Source organism: Schistocerca gregaria, chromosome 2 (genome assembly GCF_023897955.1).
Source record: "Schistocerca gregaria isolate iqSchGreg1 chromosome 2, iqSchGreg1.2, whole genome shotgun sequence".
Taxonomy (NCBI): domain Eukaryota; kingdom Metazoa; phylum Arthropoda; class Insecta; order Orthoptera; family Acrididae; genus Schistocerca; species Schistocerca gregaria.
Genome location: NC_064921.1, coordinates 812,330,335 through 812,350,337, shown reverse-complemented (window position 1 = coordinate 812,350,337; position 20,003 = coordinate 812,330,335). Strand labels below are relative to the sequence as shown.

At 39.2% G+C, this 20,003-nt stretch overlaps 1 protein-coding gene across 1 annotated transcript in view; it reads right to left on the bottom strand.

The window, feature by feature from the left end:
* Nucleotides 1-2,717: 2,717 nt before the first annotated feature.
* Nucleotides 2,718-20,003, bottom strand: part of LOC126335115 (esterase E4-like) — a 91,964-nt gene continuing 74,678 nt past the window's right edge. The window contains exons 9-10 of the mRNA XM_049998069.1: nt 16,471-16,603; nt 2,718-3,158 (exon numbers count right to left, since the gene is read on the bottom strand). Of these exons, the coding sequence (XP_049854026.1) occupies nt 2,921-3,158; nt 16,471-16,603 (371 nt within the window). The 3' untranslated portion in view covers nt 2,718-2,920. The remainder of the gene's footprint in view (nt 3,159-16,470; nt 16,604-20,003) is intronic.

Sequence of the window (20,003 nt, the reverse complement as noted above, 5' to 3'; positions counted from 1 at the left end):
AGAGTGAAAGATGAAACTACCTAGTAGAATTTTGCACCAAGCATACGTCAATCATTGCTACAACTTGGTTTAAGAATCTTGAAAGCCTGCTTTATATATGGAAGAGACCTGGAGACACCGAAAGGTTTCAGATTAATTATATAATTGTAAGGCAGCTTTTAAATAGTAAGATATATTGAGGGACAGATGCGAACTCTGGCCACAATTTATTGGTTATGAACTGAAGAAATTAGAAATAGGTAGGAAATTAAACAGATGAGATCTGGATAAATTGAAGGAACCAGACGTTGTTAAGAGTTTCAGAGGAAGCATTAGGGAACAATTGACATGGACGTGAGAAAAGAATGCAACAGAAAAAGAACAGATAGCTTTGAGAGATGAGATAGTGAAGGCAGCAAAAGTTCAAATAGGTAAAGGGACCAGGCCTAGATAAATCATTGGATAAAACAAGAGACACTAAATTTAAATGATGAAAGAAGAAAATATAGAAATACAAAAAATGAAGCAGGCAATGAAATGAAATGAAATGATCATGAGGCATTGATGGCCATGAGGCCCCATCTGGGGAAGTTACGCTGCCAGGTTGCAAGCCTTATTTCAGGTTATGCCACATTGGGCTACTTGTGTGTCAGTGAAGATGAAATGATGATGAGAACAACACAACATCCAGTCCACAAGCAGAAAAAAATCTGCATCCCAGGCCCACTGCATTGTAGGCTAACACGGTACTACTCAGCTAAGCAGGCAGACAATGAAGCAGGTGAAAGGGAATAGAAACGTCTAAAAATTGAAACTGACAGCAAGTTCAAAATGGCTAAGGGGGAATGGCTAGAGAACAAATGTAAGGATTTACAAGCTTATATCACTAGGGGAAAGAGAGATGTAGTCTACAGGAATATTAAAGAGGACTTTGGAGAAAAGAGAAGCAGCTGTATGAATATCAAGAGCCCAGATGAAAAACCAGTCCTTAGTGAAGAAGGGAAAGCTGAAAGGTAGAAGGAGTACATAGAGTGTCCATACAAGGGAGATTTAATTGAGGGTAAAATTATAGAAATGGAAGATGATGTAGATGAAGATGAGAGAGGAGGTAAGATACTGTAACAATAATTTGACAGAGCACTGAGATACCTAAGCCATAATAAGGTCCTGGGAGTAGATGACATTCTTTCGGAACTGCTGATAGTCTTGGGAGAGCATGACAAAACTCTTCCATCTGGTGAGCACAACATATGAAACAGGCTAAATACCTCACACATCAAAAAGAATATAATAATTACAATTCCATAGAAAGCATGTGCTGACAGTTGTGAATATTACTGAACTATTAGTTTAATAAGTCATAGTTGCAAAATACTAACATGAATTATATACAGAAGAATGGAAAACCTTGTAGAAGGGAAGATCAGTTTGGATTCTGGAGAAATGTAGGAACACATGAGGAAATACTGACCTTACGACTTATCTTAGAAGACAGGTTAAGGAAAGACAAACCTACATTTACAACATTTGAATACTTAGAAAAGGCTTTTGACATTATTGACTGACACACTCTCTTTTGAATTCTGAGGATAGCAGGAGCAAAATACAGGGAGTCAAATTGTGTTTACAACTTGTAAAGAAACCAGATGACATTTATAAAAGTCAAGGGGCATGAAAGGGAGGCAATGGTTGAAAAGGAAGTGAGACAGGGTTGTAGTTTATCCCTGATATTCATTCTGTAAATTGAGCAAGCAGTAAAGAAAACAAAAGAAAAATTTGGAGTAGGAATTGAAGTCCAGGGAGAAGAAATAAAAACTTTGAGGTCTGCCAATGACATTTTTATTCTCTTAGAGGCAACAAATAACTTGGGAGAGCAGTTGAATTGAATGGATAGGATCTTGAATGGGAGATATAAGATGAACATCAAAAAAATGAAAACAAGGATAAGAGAATGTAGTCGAATTAAACCAGGTGATGTTGAGGCAATTAGATTAGGAAATGAGACACTTAAAGTAATGGCTGAATTTTACTATTTGGGCAGCAAAATAATTGATTATGGTCAAAGTAGACTGGATATAAAATGTAGAGTGCCGATAGCAAGGAAAGCATTTCAGAAGAAGAGAAATTTGTTACCATCAAGTATATATTTAAGGGTCAGGAAGTCTTTTTTGAAAATATTTGTATGGGGGTGTAGCCATGTATGGAAGTGGACTGAAGATTGAAGACCACAATGTAATTTTTTATTTATTTTTGATAAGGTTACTTAAATTGGGCAAAATGACATTTTCTGAAGGTTTCTGTTGTATCAATTTGCTCAACAAATCGACAGTTAACATCACTATTTCAAATGTTTGCACCTGATGTTTATTAAGTATTGTGCAGAACAATGACTTTCATTGTTCCATTCTTTTAAAATATTGAAAGTAGTAAAAGTATAAATGAAAAGACCAAACAGCTTTAAATGGTGGAACAAAAGTTACAACTTCATACTTTTACATTCTCTCTCCGCCACATTTTGATGTGTCATTCAACAATTAGCAGCCATTAATACCTGTGCATTAACACCTGTAAATTCCTGCTGATATTATAGCTAATTTTATTGTTAAGTAGTGGAAACAGCCAAAGTGCTGATTATATTAACATTTTGATAAATTTTTATATTTATTGCACATAGCCTATACCAAAATTTGCAAAGCAATATGGGTTTGCTTTATGTTCATAAACAAGATATTATTGGCTCAAGTGTTATCATTCTTTTATTGAAAACATTGTACACAAATAAGGTAAACTGATAAAATTTGTTTACTACATAATTTTGGTTTTATTTAGTGACAGAATTGTCATTGTGGTCAATGATATGTTACTACACATTATATCATACAAACATATACACTTGTAGTGTTACTCTTCAGTATTGAACTTACAATAATGGACCACATGGCTAATGATGGTGAGCATGGCGGCTATGGTGATTCCTGAAAGGCCTGGATCTCCTTCTATTGGCCCCAGATGTGCTGATGGGCAGAGGGAAGAGCCTATCCCACAGCCGCATGCGCTCCTGGTAGTACAGGCCTTGTCTCATCTGCAGCTCCGAGCCAATCTCTAGGTATGCTGGCTTTGAGAGGTTAAGTGTTTTCCACTCTACATTTATGAGGTCAGTCTTCTCTGGAGCTGGGTTCCTATAACATTTGGTGTAAAGATTGGCTATAAATTCAGTCACATACTTTTCCATCACCACTGCTAGGATCTAACCACTTATTAAACTTGAGACAATATTATGAAAAGGATAGATTACTGCTCACCATACAGCAGAGATGCTGAGTCGCAGATAGGCCCCACAAGAAGACTGCCAAACAAGTAAGCTTTCAGCCAAAAAGGCCTTCATCAGATTTCACACACACACACAGGCAGACCCAACTCTTCACACAAACTCTTGCCGGAGAAAGTGGCCATGTGTGTGCAACTTGTATTTGGCTGTCTGTGTGTGTTGTCTAATTCCAATGAAGGTCTTTTTGGCGGAAAGCTTCCTTGTTTGACAGTCTTTTTGTTGTACCTATCTGCGATTCAGCATCTCTGCTATATAGTGATTATAATCTATACTTTTCATAATATTGGTATTATTCCATCCTGGATTTTCCATTGTTTGATTTCATTTATGAAACTTAAATTATTTTCACTGTTAGTAAACACCAATGGAAAAATCTAAACTAGTTATGATGCCAATGAATATCCTGAGCAGATGAGTGCAAGGTCCTTCTGAGTCCTATTCAGTTTTATCTTCCATCCAAATTCTGGCAACCACTGTAAAGTGCAAGGCAAGGAGTATTTTTCATTGTACTAGTCTTTGACATGGACCTTATGATTTTTTTGGCCCAGAAACTGTTCACAAGAAAGTAGATGGGCAAAATAACTGAAAACAATATTTATTTCAGCCAGCAGCTTCCTACACATTCTCAGGGCAGGAAATGCAATACAACAAGCTTTTAATTCATTAATCAAATCTATAATGGATAAACCTAAGTTATAATGAAGAATGTAAGAAAGCATTCAGGAAGGTAAAATTGCCAGATAGAGTCAACTACCATGAAAATCAGTGTAAACAATGCTATCCTTGGATGATTTCGGTTTGCACAAGGGAGGTGTCCACTGGGTGCCTGCTACTTCAATCAGACCATTGTGACTGTTAAAGACTTTTCTACTGAATATAAATGTCATACACATCTACTATGAACAAGCAACTATGCTATTTCAGAATTATGGTTTCGGTTTCTGCTTTTACCAATTGGGACTGGTTTCTAAGATAAATTATCTGGATTACATTACCATGTAGCATTATTAACTAGGAAAGAGAGTTTCACTTAAATTCTCCCCTTACTCAGCTGAAACAAAAGGTGATTGTTAGTGCTTAATATCTCTACCATTTTGGAGGTAATTATCTCACACTGGCTGGTAGTGATAGTGTCTACTCTGTGTACTTTCTCTTCCTGCAAGTTCTCCCATACAAATAGTCACAGTACTTCAGATCTAACTTAGCTTCTTGAGAGAATTCCTTCTGAAATACGGTAAAATATTTTGTGTGGGGAACAACTTGCCTCTTTTCAGTTTGCTGTGATTTGGAAGAAAATGAGCATGTTCTACAACAGGCTGCCCTGATCTCTTGTTAGGATGTCCCTCATTTCAAGGCACAATGACAGGTAATTGCACCCTGAAATGAGAGACACCCTACCCAAGATACTTCCAAACCCTCCTAAAGTGGCGTTGTGTTGCCCACTCAACCTCCACAATACCCTAGTCCATTCCTATGCCACTCCCAATCTCAACCCCATGTCACAAGGATCATATCCCTGAGGAAGACCCAGATGCAAAACCTGCCCAATCTACCCACTCAGCACTTCCTATTCCAGTCCTGTCGCAGGTTTATTCTACACAATCAAGGGCTGGGCTACATGTGAAAGTAGCCATGTCATTTACCAGATCTGCTGCAATCACTGTACCGCTTTTTATACACTCCTGGAAATTGAAATAAGAACACCATGAATTCATTGTCCCAGGAAGGGGAAACTTTATTGACCCATTCCTGGGGTCAGATACATCACATGATCACACTGACAGAACCACAGGCACATACACACAGGCAACAGAGCATGCACAATGTCGGCACTAGTACAGTGTATATACACCTTTCGCAGTAATGCAGGCTGCTATTCTCCCATGGAGACGATCGTAGAGATGCTGGATGTAGTCCTGTGGAACAGCATGCCATGCCATTTCCACCTGGCGCCTCAGTTGGACCAGCGTTCGTGCTGGACGTGCAGACCGCGTGAGACGACGCTTCATCCAGTCTCAAACATGCTCAATGGGGGACAGATCCGGAGATCTTGTTGGCCAGGGTAGTTGACTTACACCTTCTAGAGCACGTTGGGTGGCACGGGATACATGCGGACGTGCATTGTCCTGTTGGAACAGCAAGTTCCCTTGCCGGTCTAGGAATGGTAGAACGATGGGTTCGATGACGGTTTGGATGTACCGTGCACTATTCAGTGTCCCCTCGACGATCACCAGAGGTGTACGGCCAGTGTAGGAGATCGCTCCCCACACCATGATGCCGGGTGTTGGCCCTGTGTGCCTCGGTCGTATGCAGTCCTGATTGTGGCGCTCACCTGCACGGCGCCAAACACGCATACGACCATCATTGGCACCAAGGCAGAAGCGACTCTCATCGCTGAAGACGACACATCTCCATTCGTCCCTCCATTCACGCCTGTCGTGACACCACTGGAGGCGGGCTGCACGATGTTGGGGCGTGAGCGGAAGACGGCCTAATGGTGTGCGGGACCGTAGCCCAGCTTCATGGAGATGGTTGCGAATGGTCCTCGCCGATACCCTAGGAGCAACAGTGTCCCTAATTTGCTGGGAAGTGGCGGTGCGGTCCCCTACGGCACTGCATAGGATCCTACGGTCTTGGCGTGCATCCGTGCGTCGCTGCGGTCCGGTCCCAGGTCGACGGGCACGTGCACCTTCCGCCGACCACTGGCGACAACATCGATGTACTGTGGAGACCTCACACCCACGTGTTGAGCAATTCGGCAGAACGTCTACCCGGCCTCCCGCATGCCCACTATACATCCTCGCTCAAAGTCCGTCAACTGCACATACGGTTCACGTCCATGCTGTCGCGGCATGCCACCAGTGTTAAAGACTGCGATGGAGCTCCATATGCCACGGCAAACTGGCTGACACTGACGGCGGCGGTGCACAAATGCTGCGCAGCTAGCGCCATTCGACGGCCAACACCGCGGTTCCTGGTGTGTCCGCTGTGCCGTGCGTGTGATCATTGCTTGTACAGCCCTCTCGCAGTGTCCGGAGCAAGTATGGTGGGTCTGACACACCGGTGTCAATGTGTTTTTTTTTCCATTTCCAGGAGTGTATTAGTGTGACCACCAACCAGCTGCCCACAAGGATGAATGGCCACCAGCAAACTGTGGCCAAGAGCAAAACACATTGCCCTGTGGCACAGCATGCAGCTGAACATAACACATTTGATTTCAATGGCTGCTTCAATAGCTGAGCCATCTGGATCCTTTCCTCCACCATCAGCTTTTCTGAACTGTGCATATGGGAGTTATCCTTACAACACATTCTGTTCTCCTGTAATTATCCTGGCCTCAACCCATGGCCACATAATGTACCCACACCCTCCAGCTGGTGCTGGTGGGGAGGTAGTTAGTGAGTTGGTCTCTCATACCCAAATCCCCTGGCTTAGACCCAGACTTCACTCTTAAACACGCATAACATGACACAATATAGAAAAAATAACCTCTCCAAGCGAACTTTGGAGGTAGGCTGTATTTAGTGCACTCCCAATGAAATTTATTTCTAAAATTTTGTGCCCAAATTGTTATTGGTGAATCACAAATGCTGAAGTAAAATTGATGAGAAATTTATTACGGTAGCTCCACATAGCGGCCAAGGGCCAGTAAACATTTTGTTATTGTTACTTGACTTAATATAGCTCTAATATTTTGTTAATTATTTATTGCTCTGCAGTTCTTTTTTATATTTAAATATCAAAAAATTGTTACTAAATTAAGTTCTGATGCTTTACAACTATTGTTCTCAATTTACTCAACATATTACGGAGGGGAGGGGGTTGTAAAAATGAATAGTGTGTTGACAGGGAAATGGAGTGCTGTGGGTCACTATCATTATCTTTTCTGTACTTGCATGTGGTGTGTGCTCTCTTCTAAACTCCACAGAGTACTCTATTCATGGAGTGCTAATTCACTTCCAAAAACTATATAGAACCTATCAGAGATTCAGCTGGTTCTTTGGACCTTATTTAGTATTAATAGTTTTAACTGTTCATCCAGCAGTTATCAGGAATCCATATAATCTGAACTACAATGTTGCTTAATAATTCTAGTTATACGGAGTAAGTCTTCATAAGACATGATACCCATTTCGATTGTCCCTTCCCCCTCCTCCCATAAACAAAATGCTCCATGGCCCACTGGCTGATAGACCCCAACATTTGAAATTGCCTATCTCACATATAACAATGTATTTTTTTAATGTGTCACCTCACCTTTCATGCATAGTTTCTTTTACAATGGATGCATTTTTAGGGTTCTGTACTTCCATCAGTAGAAACAGAACCCTTTAGGACAACTTCCTTCTCCATCTGTCTGTCTGTTAATACCCATTTTCCTGAGGAATGAGTAGAAACCAAGCATAAATGTGGACAATGCAAATCTGCCAACCCAAAGTTGTGATGTAGTGTTCAGTAAAACAACATGAAATGACTTCTAGACTGTAAACTCCAATAGTAAACTATTTATGCTTTCAGACAACCATCGTTGTGGTCTTGCAAATAAAGTAATAGAAAAACTAATATATATGTGTGAGATATAGGGAAACTAGGAGCTTCAATTTGTGAAAGTAAAAAGATGATTGCGTCAACAGAGGTAAAATATCTACACCATAGAGACTATGTTGTACTTCTGAGAGGTTCTAACAACATATACAAAACCAAAATGGCAAGTGCTATGCATGGTCTTAAACAGTGTCTGGAAACTCTCACACATACAAATGTTATAATTGTGAATATTCCACACTGCCATGATCTTGTGAGACAGTTGTCTGTTAATACAGAGATACAAAGGGCCAATAATCAATTTGCTAAAATCTTCAGACATTTTAAAAATGTGAAATGTGTTGACATGAGTAGTATAGGATGTAGATTCCACACACAACACTTGTCGACATGAGTGATATAGGATGTAGATTCCACACACAACACTGAATACATCTGGAAGGTCTGGGTAAAGAATATTGGCCAAACATGACAACTAAGGAAATAATAAAACACCAATATAACTTCAAAACCAAACTGATAGACACAACACCATCACAAGACCAAACAGGAACAACAAAAACACCTAAAAAAAAGTAGAAGTGAAAGAACCATCAGCAGCAGAAAATCATGAAAAAAATTATGAGGATTCAGCAGAAAAAACATTGGATAGTGAGGTGAATACAAGAAAACTATAGCCCTTCATCACCCAAATGATTTCTTAGATAAAAACAAAGGAAACAAGAAGCCTCCAAGGCAAGAAGTACTCAGTGTTTCTCAGTTCTCCAACAGAACATCCAGTCCATAAGAAATAAAGTGCAACAGCTAGAAGTGGAACTGCAGACTATTGATAGTTCACTTGTTTGCATAACAGAAGATTGGTGCAGGGGATCAGAAATTACACAACTAGCTCTAAGCACATATAATAAGTCTGTTCAAAAAATTCTGGAACATTTGTAACTTAGCACCAACGGTCCATTGGAGCGAAATGCAGCTGATATTCCTGAACATATCTGTGTTTAATGTCTAATTACCAGATGTTTCATTGTTGTATGTCTGTTAGTTATTGTTCAGTACTGTGTTGAGTAGAACGATGTGTGATCCAGTTTGCAAATTTTGAGATGGCAGAGTTAGAGGAGCAGCATATCTCCATTAAATTTTGCATGAAATTCAATTACAGAGACACACCAAATGATGTAGGAAGCCTATGGTCAGTGCTTAATCCATGCTCAGTGTTACAAATGATTCACATGATTTAAAAATGGCCAGATGGAACTTAAAGGTGACCCTCATTCAAGATGCTCTTCGATATCTACTGATGATGCTCATGTCAGGAATGTCAACAAAATTGTACGTGTCAAATGAAGACTGACCATTTGAGAGATTGAAGAAGAAGGTAACATTTTAGTTGGATCATGTCATGAAATCCTAAAACTGCATCTTGGGATGCAGCATGTTGCTGCCAAGTTTGTCCCATGGCTCACGAGTCAAGACCAGAAGGAACTTCACATTGCAATCTGTAAAGAGCTTTTGGATTGTGCAAATGAGAATGAGATGTTCCTTGAGACAATCATAACTGGTGATAAGACAAGGGTCTACCATTATGATGTTGAGGCCAAGATTCGACCTTCACAATGGGTTTGGAAAGGTTCTCCAAGACCAAAAAAGGCTCTTCAGGTCAGGACAAATGTAAAGCCATGTTGTTAGTTTTCTTTGATTTTGAAGAGTTGGTTCATCAGAAATTCATGCCGCAGGGACAAATTGTTATCAATGGTAGTACCAGGATGTGCTGCAATGCCTGCAAGAAAATGTGAGAAGGAAACGGCCTGAAATGTGGAGAGACAACTCATTGTCACTGTTGGTGCATGACTATTGCACAAAAAATGATGTCATTGTCTGCCTCATCATCTTTACTCACCAGATCTGGCCCTTGTGGACTTTTTTTATTTCCAAAGTTGAAAACACAATTGAAAGTATGAAGATTTGCAATGATACATGAGATAAAAGAAAATCTACAAATTGTGCTTCACGCAATTCAGCAAGAGGCATACCAAGACTGCTTCCAGAAGTAGAAATGGTGTTGAGAGTGGTGCACCAATTGTGGAGGAAAGTATTTCAAAGGAGACCATGCACAATAAGTAAAAGGTAAGCATAGAAAAAATTTGTGGGTCAAAGTTCTGGTATTTTTTGAACAGATCTTGTAATCTAGCTTGCCATTATAGTAGAGGTGGTGGATCATGTATGAATGTAAAGGAAGGGATTCTGTATAAAGTTAGAAATGACATTATTTCATTATGTGAAGAAAAACATATAGAAGAATCAGCTACAGAGATGAGAAAGCCACGTATGTTCCAAAGACTTACTGCACTACACATTTACCATTCTCCCAGTGGTGACTTAGATACATTACCAGCAAAACAAATTCAAGTATAAGACATGGTTAATCATCCTAATGACAAAATTCTGATTTATGGAGATTTAAACATCAACATTTTAAAGCCAGATGGGTTCTGCAACACATTTTAGGACATTGTGTACAGCTATAGAATATCACCATTGATTAACACAGCCGCAAGGGTAACTGAGCATTCAGCATCAATCATTGTCCATATACTAACTGACTTTGAGAAAGAAAATTGTGTTGTCGCAGGTAATCTGGGCCTTTCAGATCATTCCAGTCACTTCTTAAAATTAAACATAGCAATCACAAAGGTTGAATTTACGATGCAAATGAACAATGAAACATGAGAAGAAGTATACATGGAAATAGTACAGATAGGAAGTTTTCAATGTTTCTATCGAAATTTAGGTTCGAAGAAGCATTCCCGAAAGTACTGTGAGTCACTAAAACACAAAAAAAGAAACTGGGTGACCAAATGGATAAGGAAATCCTCTGCAACACTCAAACACTTCAGCAACATACAAAACAACCAAAATGATACTGCATTTCAAAACATATATCGAAAAGTTTTAGTTACAACAAAAAAGTCTAAAATGTTAAAATTATATAAAAGGCAAAAAAGAATATAAAAGCTGCCTGGTATGCCACCAAACAGAAGACAAATAGAAAAGAGACAAAACAGGTAAACATGCAATTACAGCAAAATAATACCACAATACATGATCTCAGAAAAACTGCACACTTCGCAATCAAAATTTCAGGAACCCGGTTGCCAAGCTACAAAACAAATTTGACAAAATACAGCCTGTACAAACACTGAATTATGTTCCAAACACAATGCTGCTGCAAGTGACCACTTGAGAAGAAATAAGCTTTGTTTTTCGGAACCTAAGAACTAAAACCTCAATAGATACAAAAGAAATGCCCGTGTGGCTGCTGAAGGACTGTATAGACAGTATAAAAGACCCTTCACTCCACATCGTAAATGAACCATTCACCACATGTTGTTTCCCAAAGGCTCTAAAGTATGCAAAGATCATGCCCCTACATAAAAATTATAGGCCCACCTCTTTACTGTCATCATTTTCAAAAGTAAGGGAACCCATAATGAAAATTGGACTCTTGGGGCACCTAAAAAAGTACAATCTTTTGTGTACAGAACAGTTTGGGTTCAGGCTTGGTAAAAGTACACAAACAGCTAAAGCTCATTTTACAAATGTTGTTTATGAAACACTATACAAAGGAGATCATATAACATGCATCTTCATTGACTTCAGCAAAACCTTTGCTATAGTAGGCAATGCAATTGTGTTAAATAAACTGAAAGCTCTATGTATAAGAGGGATAGCAAATAAGTGGGTTGACTCATACCTAAAAAACTCTAGAGCAATGGGTGTAGGTCTGACAAACAAACTCCATTCATATCATAAAACGCCTTTCTGACCCAGAATACAGTAATATTGGAGTCTCCCAAGGAATTATGCTTGACCTAACACTCTTCTTGGTATATAGCAATGATTTTCCTCAGAGTGTCAAACACAGTGAAACAGTATTGCTTGCTGATGACAGTAACATACTGATCAGTGAAACATCACCAAATATACTAGAGAACAAAGCTAAAGATACATTCATACATGTATGCAGATGGGTAGACAACAACAAATTAACTTTATATGTTTAAAAAAAGCAACAACAGTTTTGGTTTTCACATAAGCAGAAAACCCAAAAATAACTTGTTAAAAGTGGAAGATTAACTCATAGAATACATACCATAAACAAAATTTCTGGAGATGCATGTTGACCCACAACTTAAATGGGACTGAGCATTTTACTGCCCTTTGGAAATGAATAGCTTCATCATGATTTGCACTTAGAATAGTAAATTCTATGTGTAGTAGCTCATGCACCAGAACAACATATTTTGCATATGTTCATTCTGTGATGAGTTATGGGATACTGTTCTTGGGAACAAATGATCAGAACAGACAAATAATCTTTAAGCTACGAGAAAGGGCTGTACAAATTATGACAAATAGTACCAAGAGAACTCATTGCACTGAGTTGTTTAAATCTATGGGGATCCTGACTGTTCCATGCAAGTACATCTTGCAAACAGTGATCCACATTAAAAAAAGACAGTGATTAGTACCCAATGAACAGGTCCCTACATGAACATGGCACCATATGCAGCCTACACCCACCTATCAATAGAAAAAACAAAAACCCAAAATAGTGTGCTACATAATGGAATTAAACAATACAATAAACTACCACAAGAGATCAAAGATATAAGTGAAATACATGCCTTCAGGAATACCCCAAAAATTATCTGTTGAAAGAGTGTTTTTATAACATAAAGGCTTACCTAAAAATGATGTGTAAGTTCTGTTGACAATTGTGCTACTGATTAATTACTATTGATAAGAGGCATTTTACAATGTGTTATAAAACAGTGAAATACAATATCCAAATGGGTAACTCAGTAAGGCAAGTAATGTAAGTACCTATTTACACTCCTGGAAATTGAAATAAGAACACCGTTAATTCATTGTCCCAGGAAGGGGAAACATTATTGACACATTCCTGGGGTCAGATACATCACATGATCACACTGATAGAACCACAGGCACATAGACACAGGCAACAGAGCATGCACAATGTCGGCACTAGTACAGTGTATATACACCTTTCGCAGCAATGCAGGCTGCTATTCTCCCATGGAGACGATCGTAGAGATGCTGGATGTAGTCCTGTGGAACGGCTTGCCATGCCATTTCCACCTGGCGCCTCAGTTGGACCAGCGTTCGTGCTGGACGTGCAGACTGCGTGAGACGACGCTTCATCCAGTCCCAAACATGCTCAATGGGGGACAGATCCGGAGATCTTGCTGGCCAGGGTAGTTGACTTATACCTTCTAGAGCACGTTGGGTGGCACGGGATACATGCGGACGTGCATTGTCCTGTTGGAACAGCAAGTTCCCTTGCCGGTCTAGGAATGGTAGAACGATGGGTTCGATGACAGTTTGGATGTACCGTGCACTATTCAGTGTCCCCTCGACGATCACCAGAGGTGTACGGCCAGTGTAGGAGATCGCTCCCCACACCATGATGCCGGGTGTTGGCCCTGTGTGCCTCGGTCGTATGCAGTCCTGATTGTGGCGCTCACCTGCACGGCGCCAAACACGCATACGACCATCATTGGCACCAAGGCAGAAGCGACTCTCATCGCTGAAGATGACACGTCTCCATTCGTCCCTCCATTCATGCCTGTCGCGACACCACTGGAGGCGGGCTGCACAATGTTGGGGTGTGAGCGGCAGACGGCCTAACGGTGTGTGGGACCGTAGCCCAGCTTCATGGAGACGGTTGCGAATGGTCGTCGCCGATACCCCAGGAGCAACAGTTTCCCTAATTTGCTGGGAAGTGGCGGTGCGGTTCCCTATGGCACTACGTAGGATCCTACGGTCTTGGCGTGCATCCGTGCGTCACTGCGGTCCGGTCCCAGGTCGACGGGCAAGTGCACCTTCCGCCGACCACTGGCGACAACATCGATGTACTGTGGAGACCTCACGCCCCACGTGTTGAACAATTCGGCGGTACGTCCACCCGGCCTCCCGCATGCCCACTATACGCCCTCGCGCAAAGTCCGTCAACTGTACATACGGTTCACGTCCACACTGTCGCGGCATGCTACCAGTGTTAAAGACTGTGATGGAGCTCCGAATGCCACGGCAAACTGGCTGACACTGACGGCGGCGGTGCACAAATGCTGCGCAGCTAGCGCCATTCGACGGCCAAAACCGCGGTTCCTGGTGTGTCCGCTGTGCCGTGCGTGTGATCATTGCTTGTACAGCCCTCTCGCAGTGTCCGGAGCAAGTATGGTGGGTCTGACACACCGGTGTCAATGTGTTCTTTTTTCCATTTCCAGGAGTGTATGTATGTAATTGTCTATATTTGTATGTCTCTGTGTCTGTATTTTATGTATTTATGTGTTGAAAACATTCACACAATTTATATTGCCTATAAATGGATAAATAAATTAAATGCTGTCAAGTTGAAATTTATGTGGAATACTAGGGTTTATGGTCCCTTGGTGGTGTAAAAATATTTAAGCTTCTAAATGAATGCAATCAAAGGATATTGTCATTTATGTCACATATTTTCATACTCACAAACACACTCTTCAGAACCAATAGATACACTATATACATACATAATTAAGTTTGCACAGAACTCTCAGAGTTTAAGTCCTATTCACACCTGTCCTGTTTGTTGTCTTGAATTCTCCACCATTTTATTTCTCTGTTTTAACACGTTCTTCAGGAATTTCTCTAGTTTTTAAGAACTGAATGTGACATCTCCTGTTGTTTTTTTATATAGTTACATTATTGATTTTTCAACATGGTACTGGATGATAGCCAAAGCTGCAAGATTAATTTTTTGCTTAATTGATGACTAGTTTTGGGTTACCTGAACTCATTTTCAAATCATCCAAATAAACAAAACAACATTTTCTGAAACAGCACAGAAACTATATCAAGATTGTAGACGTACTTGTAAGAAAGTCAGGTTTAACAATGAACAGAGACAGTGGCCTCTTAGGGCCATTTGAGGGGAACAGATATTGTGCCAGATCATAAAAACACTAAATTGATACTACTCTGCAGAGCAATTATCAAACTCTCTCACATTATAAATACCCAATCACAAGGAATTGAATTATAGGCACCTGTGTAGTAGCATACATCACTCGGGTTTGTCCTGATTAAGACAGAAGTACAAGTACACCATGGCATGGATTTCGCAGTACAATGAGAGAATTAGGGGTGTCAACCTGATGCATGGCCATCCAGTCATGATCAAAAACTGAATGAATTTGATTGGAACTGGGTCTGAGACCACACATACCACAAAGTGATATCCCTATGTCAGGCAGTATGTGGAAAGGTATGGAGGAGGGAGGGGGGAGACAAAGTAGCACTCACAAACCATTCTAGCTTAATTTGGAAACATGTGTTAGTGCATTATTTACCGAAGGTACCGATCAACTGTGAAGTACTACAATCAAAGAAACAGATGAACATTATCAGACAGTTTGTTCCCGAAAATTCACTGTGGCATATCAGGGGCCCCAGACCATGCTAAGTATGCATCTTTCATATGAGAGTACAATAACACTCTTCCTGAACGTTGACTGGTTGGTGACCAAGATGTACTGCCACATGAAGTTTTCAGCAAATTCGTACCCAGTCACTGGTGTGTGTCAGTGTGTATCAGATGACCTATTTCAATTCTTTGAGCATCCTAGTCTAGTGTTCCTGTGGCCACACCAATGTATGTGACATATACTGAGCAGACTTACATGCATCAGTTGGCAACTACTGTGTCGCATACTGAGGAGGTAGTTTTGGATGGTATGGGCACTGGCCATTGTAGCTGTCCAGCATTGAAATGGCAAGAGATTTACTGAACTGCATGCCATCTATCTGCTGTTACAGCTGACAATATTTTACAGTAGCCTCTGTCATTAACACACTGTTTCCCACAGTGACTGCAGTTGGGAGTGCTAGTTTTCCATGAGTCCAAAACCCACATTTGCTCAAGCTTGCCCCTTACATCAGGCTGCAAAGAGTGTGCATATTGTGCATGTAACTGTCATACTGACAGTCAGTACAAGACCTGGTGACATCTTAATCATGGGACAAGAAAACTATAAGTTAACTTATTTTGACCACTTTCACTTAATATGTGTTATGCCAGATATTTCTGTGAAAATTTACATAAAGGAAGAATTTAATAATCCCTAACGTTAAGAACCATGTAGTAATGGGGATATATGTTATCTATTCATGACTCTCTTGTATATGGCTGAGAATATTGAATATTGCCTCACAGTGTATGGTATTTATTCAATTATCAGGCTTGTTTTGAAAAATCATATGCAGCTCACAAACAGAAGTATTTATTACAGATACAATACGAGGTAAGAAAGGACTTGACATTGCCCATAACTCAGTCTAAGTGGGATGCAGACAGAAGTGTGATAAGCAGATACAAAACACTGTGATGCTTCACACCAACAGGAAAAATATTGACTTTGTAAAATATTGAGTATATCATACGAAACTATCATATTGTACATCAAACAGGCTCATGGAGAAACTAATTAACTAACTGATGTGCTTTTCATCAGGAAAGGCACTTACTAAAATTTATATCTTTGAATGGATAAACTTACCCAATTTTGATGAAATTTGTCCACATTTTTGTCATTCTTTTCACTGTTGTGTATTCAGGATCAGTTTTAATGAATTCTGGGAATCTTGCTGAGATGTAGAACAAATAAATGAGATCATCATGGTGTGAAACGCCTATGAGAGAAAAACAAACAAAGCATGAGTTAGAAACTGCATCTTAATAAAATATACATATCTTTTCTTTCCAACAAACACAAAAACATTTATAACTCATCTTTTAATGTACAGAAATGTGTGTGCCTTTTTAGTTGATGACACATAGAAAGAGGTCTCTCATACGTAACATTACATCACAATTGGCATGTTAGACAAAGATTGAAGTGTGTGGTGTTTAAAGGGGAGGGGAGGGGGTGACAAAAAGAAAGAAAGAAAGAAAGAAAGAAAGAAAGAAAGAAAGACTGTTCTCAGAAACAAGTGAGACAGAAATTGCACTAGTAATAAATCACAAAGAAGATGGGGATGGTATGTCCAGGATAAATGTATTGCCATCAGTGAACAACAGCTTACACCGTGATGCCATTCCAGCCAACAGAATCAAAAGCAGACTGAATGGACTATCAGGATGAAACATGAAATAACTTCAATGAGTGGGTCACTCTTACGGTATAAATAAATAAATGTGAAGAAGTAAGCTTGGGCTTAATTGAAATGAAGCACACAATAATCATGAAATTAAATCTCAGATTGGACCATAGGCTGTATTTGCTCCGGATAAATTCAAGTGAAAATTTCATCCATAAGTAATTACATACTTCCACTCTGGCTGAGTTTGTTAGCAGAAGGATAATAAAATTGTCGATGACATGAGAGGAAGAAATTGAGGTGTGATTCAATTTATATCCCACAAAGAGGATGATCAAACAAATAAAATGATGAATTCCTGAAGAAGCTGAAAGAGAATACAGACTGTGGAAATTGAATTGAACAAACTATTTTAATATGCAATTTGTTTCACAATGAGTGGGATACTAATCCACAATGTCACTGCATAGGATGAAAGAGAAATACAGAAAGAGTACATTTACTATGTCTGTGTATAAGAAAAGAAATGGTGTGAAAAAAGAGCAAACAAGCCCTATAGTTCAACATGTAATCATTTCAAAAAGGTAACAATCATTGACATTCCAGCCCAAGATGCTGGAGCTGGTGGTCATGTGTGCATCAAGTATGCTTGCTTGAGAGAGAGAGAGAAAGAGAGAGAGAGAGAGAGAGAGAGAGAGAGAGAGAGAGAGAGAGAGAGTCTTTACTGATGAAGGTTGTGGCCAAAGGCTATATGTGAGTGTCTTTCAATTGTGCCTGTCTGCAACTTGACGTATCTTCTTTATGGTAAATAGCAATCTATCTTTTCCTTCAGTGTTAAAGATGTAACAGTGATTAACATTAAAAATATGTTGGTCTGTAGCTACACCACAACTGTGCCCCACAGTAAACTTGTCACTGTAACACAGCTTGCCACATAAGGCATGGTCAACACCTAAATTGCTTAGGAAAATCACCTCTAAGCAAAACACTACTTGAGGTTGGAAAAAAAAAAAAAAAAAAAAAAAAAGATCACAGCATGGAAATAAAACAATGTATAGGCTTCAGTTTAAAGAGTCAGCAAATGAAAGCTTCCAGCAGTGATCAAGCCTAACACATGTTGGATCTGGTCACAACAATTTGTAGTGAACAGTAAAGAAAATGCAGTAGAAGAAGCAATAAGTGTTCTCCCCATACCAAAAATGATTTGATATTGTTACATGTTAATGTACAATCCCTGAGAAGTAAGCTTAATAAATAACAGTACCGGTCAGATAAAATTAACTACAGCATACTATGTATTAATGAGCACTGGCTGCAAAACTAAGAAATAGACCATATGGCTACATTTTACCCTAAATTATTGTAGAACTAATATTGCACATGGTGGTGAGGCAATTTACTTATAAGAAAATCTAAATTTGCAGCATTCAGTAATAAACTTATGCAAGCACTACATTGATGGTGCATTTGAGGCAGCAGCTATAATACTGCAAACACAAAAAATTATGATTGCATCTGCAACTGAATTCCAACTTCTGATGATGAAGTTCTAATAGATAAACTGAATGCATTAATCAAACCGTTCACTAAACACAAAAAACCACAAAATTTTTATTGCATAAGACTTCAACATAGATGTAAGAGAAAGTAGAAGAAATGTAAACAGCATGATTAACTGTCTAAAATCACTAAACTGCTATTGTATAAATGAAAATCCTATTAGGTTACATGCATGCTTTGACAATGTAATTAGTAATGTAAATAAGTGTCAACTAGAATATGGTGTGATTAAGTAGGAATTATCTAACCATGATGGGATATGCATCAGAATAGGCAGTATGAAACCTGAGAGCACTAAACAGTTAATCACATATAGAATATTAACTGAGAGCAATACTGAGCGATTGATACATGAACTGAAGGTTCACACTGGTAAAATATACTGCATAAAATTAAAAAAATCTTGTTGAGCAGGGATTCTCTATGTTTTTATCCAGCATTAAAAATGCAATACATAGGTACTGCCTGCTTGTTACTAAAAGTGCCCCCCAGAAACAACAGAAACTTCAGCACTCTAACAAGTGGTACACTCCAAAACTTGAGCAAATAAGGATGCTACTATTTATGCACAAAAATAAGAGTGGTCAAAGGGAGGAAGACAGGCAACACCATATTACCCTTAAGAAGCCATACAAATGTGAAGTAAAATCAGTTAAATGTAAAATAAATGACTAATATATATCACAGACTCAAAAAACTGCTGTCAAGCAGCTTGGAATATTATAAAAAGTTAGATAAATATGGGCAAAGGGAAAGCCACACTCCCAATAGATTGCAATGCCTTTAATGAATACTTTATAAACTCTACCTGGTCCCATTATTCATTTACTACAAATAATTATATTAACCGTTCAGCTTCTATATCTCTGCATAAGCAACCAAAACATTCTGGTGAAAAATCACCTCAAGTAACATCTTCAGATCTATAAATAAATTAAAAACTTAAAAACTAAAAAAAACAGAGGCTTACTATAGCCTTGTTAACAGTGTTATTAAATACATAGCTTTTGCAATCATGATGCCTGCAACATATCTTGCAAATTGTATTCTTTATGAAGGTGTGTTCCCTGAATGTGTGAAAATGCCAGTTACACTCCCATTTTATAACAAAGATGAAACAGAAATGCCAAACAATTATAGACCCATATCAATACCATAGATTCCATTAAATCAAAGTCATAGAAAACAGTATACATATGAAAGTTTAGAATTTTGAAAGCACACTGCAGGTTGCGCTTGAGTGAGTGTGTGTGTGTGCTCGTGTGTATGTGTGTATACTGCTGACAAAGGCCTTAATGGCCGAAAGCTATGATTGTGTAAATCTTTTTATTGTGTCTATCATGACTCAGCATCTCTGCTATATGGTGAGTGGCAACTTTCCTTCTCTTGTATTGTGACAGTAAGAAGTGTGATACAGAGGTGTAACTACGCT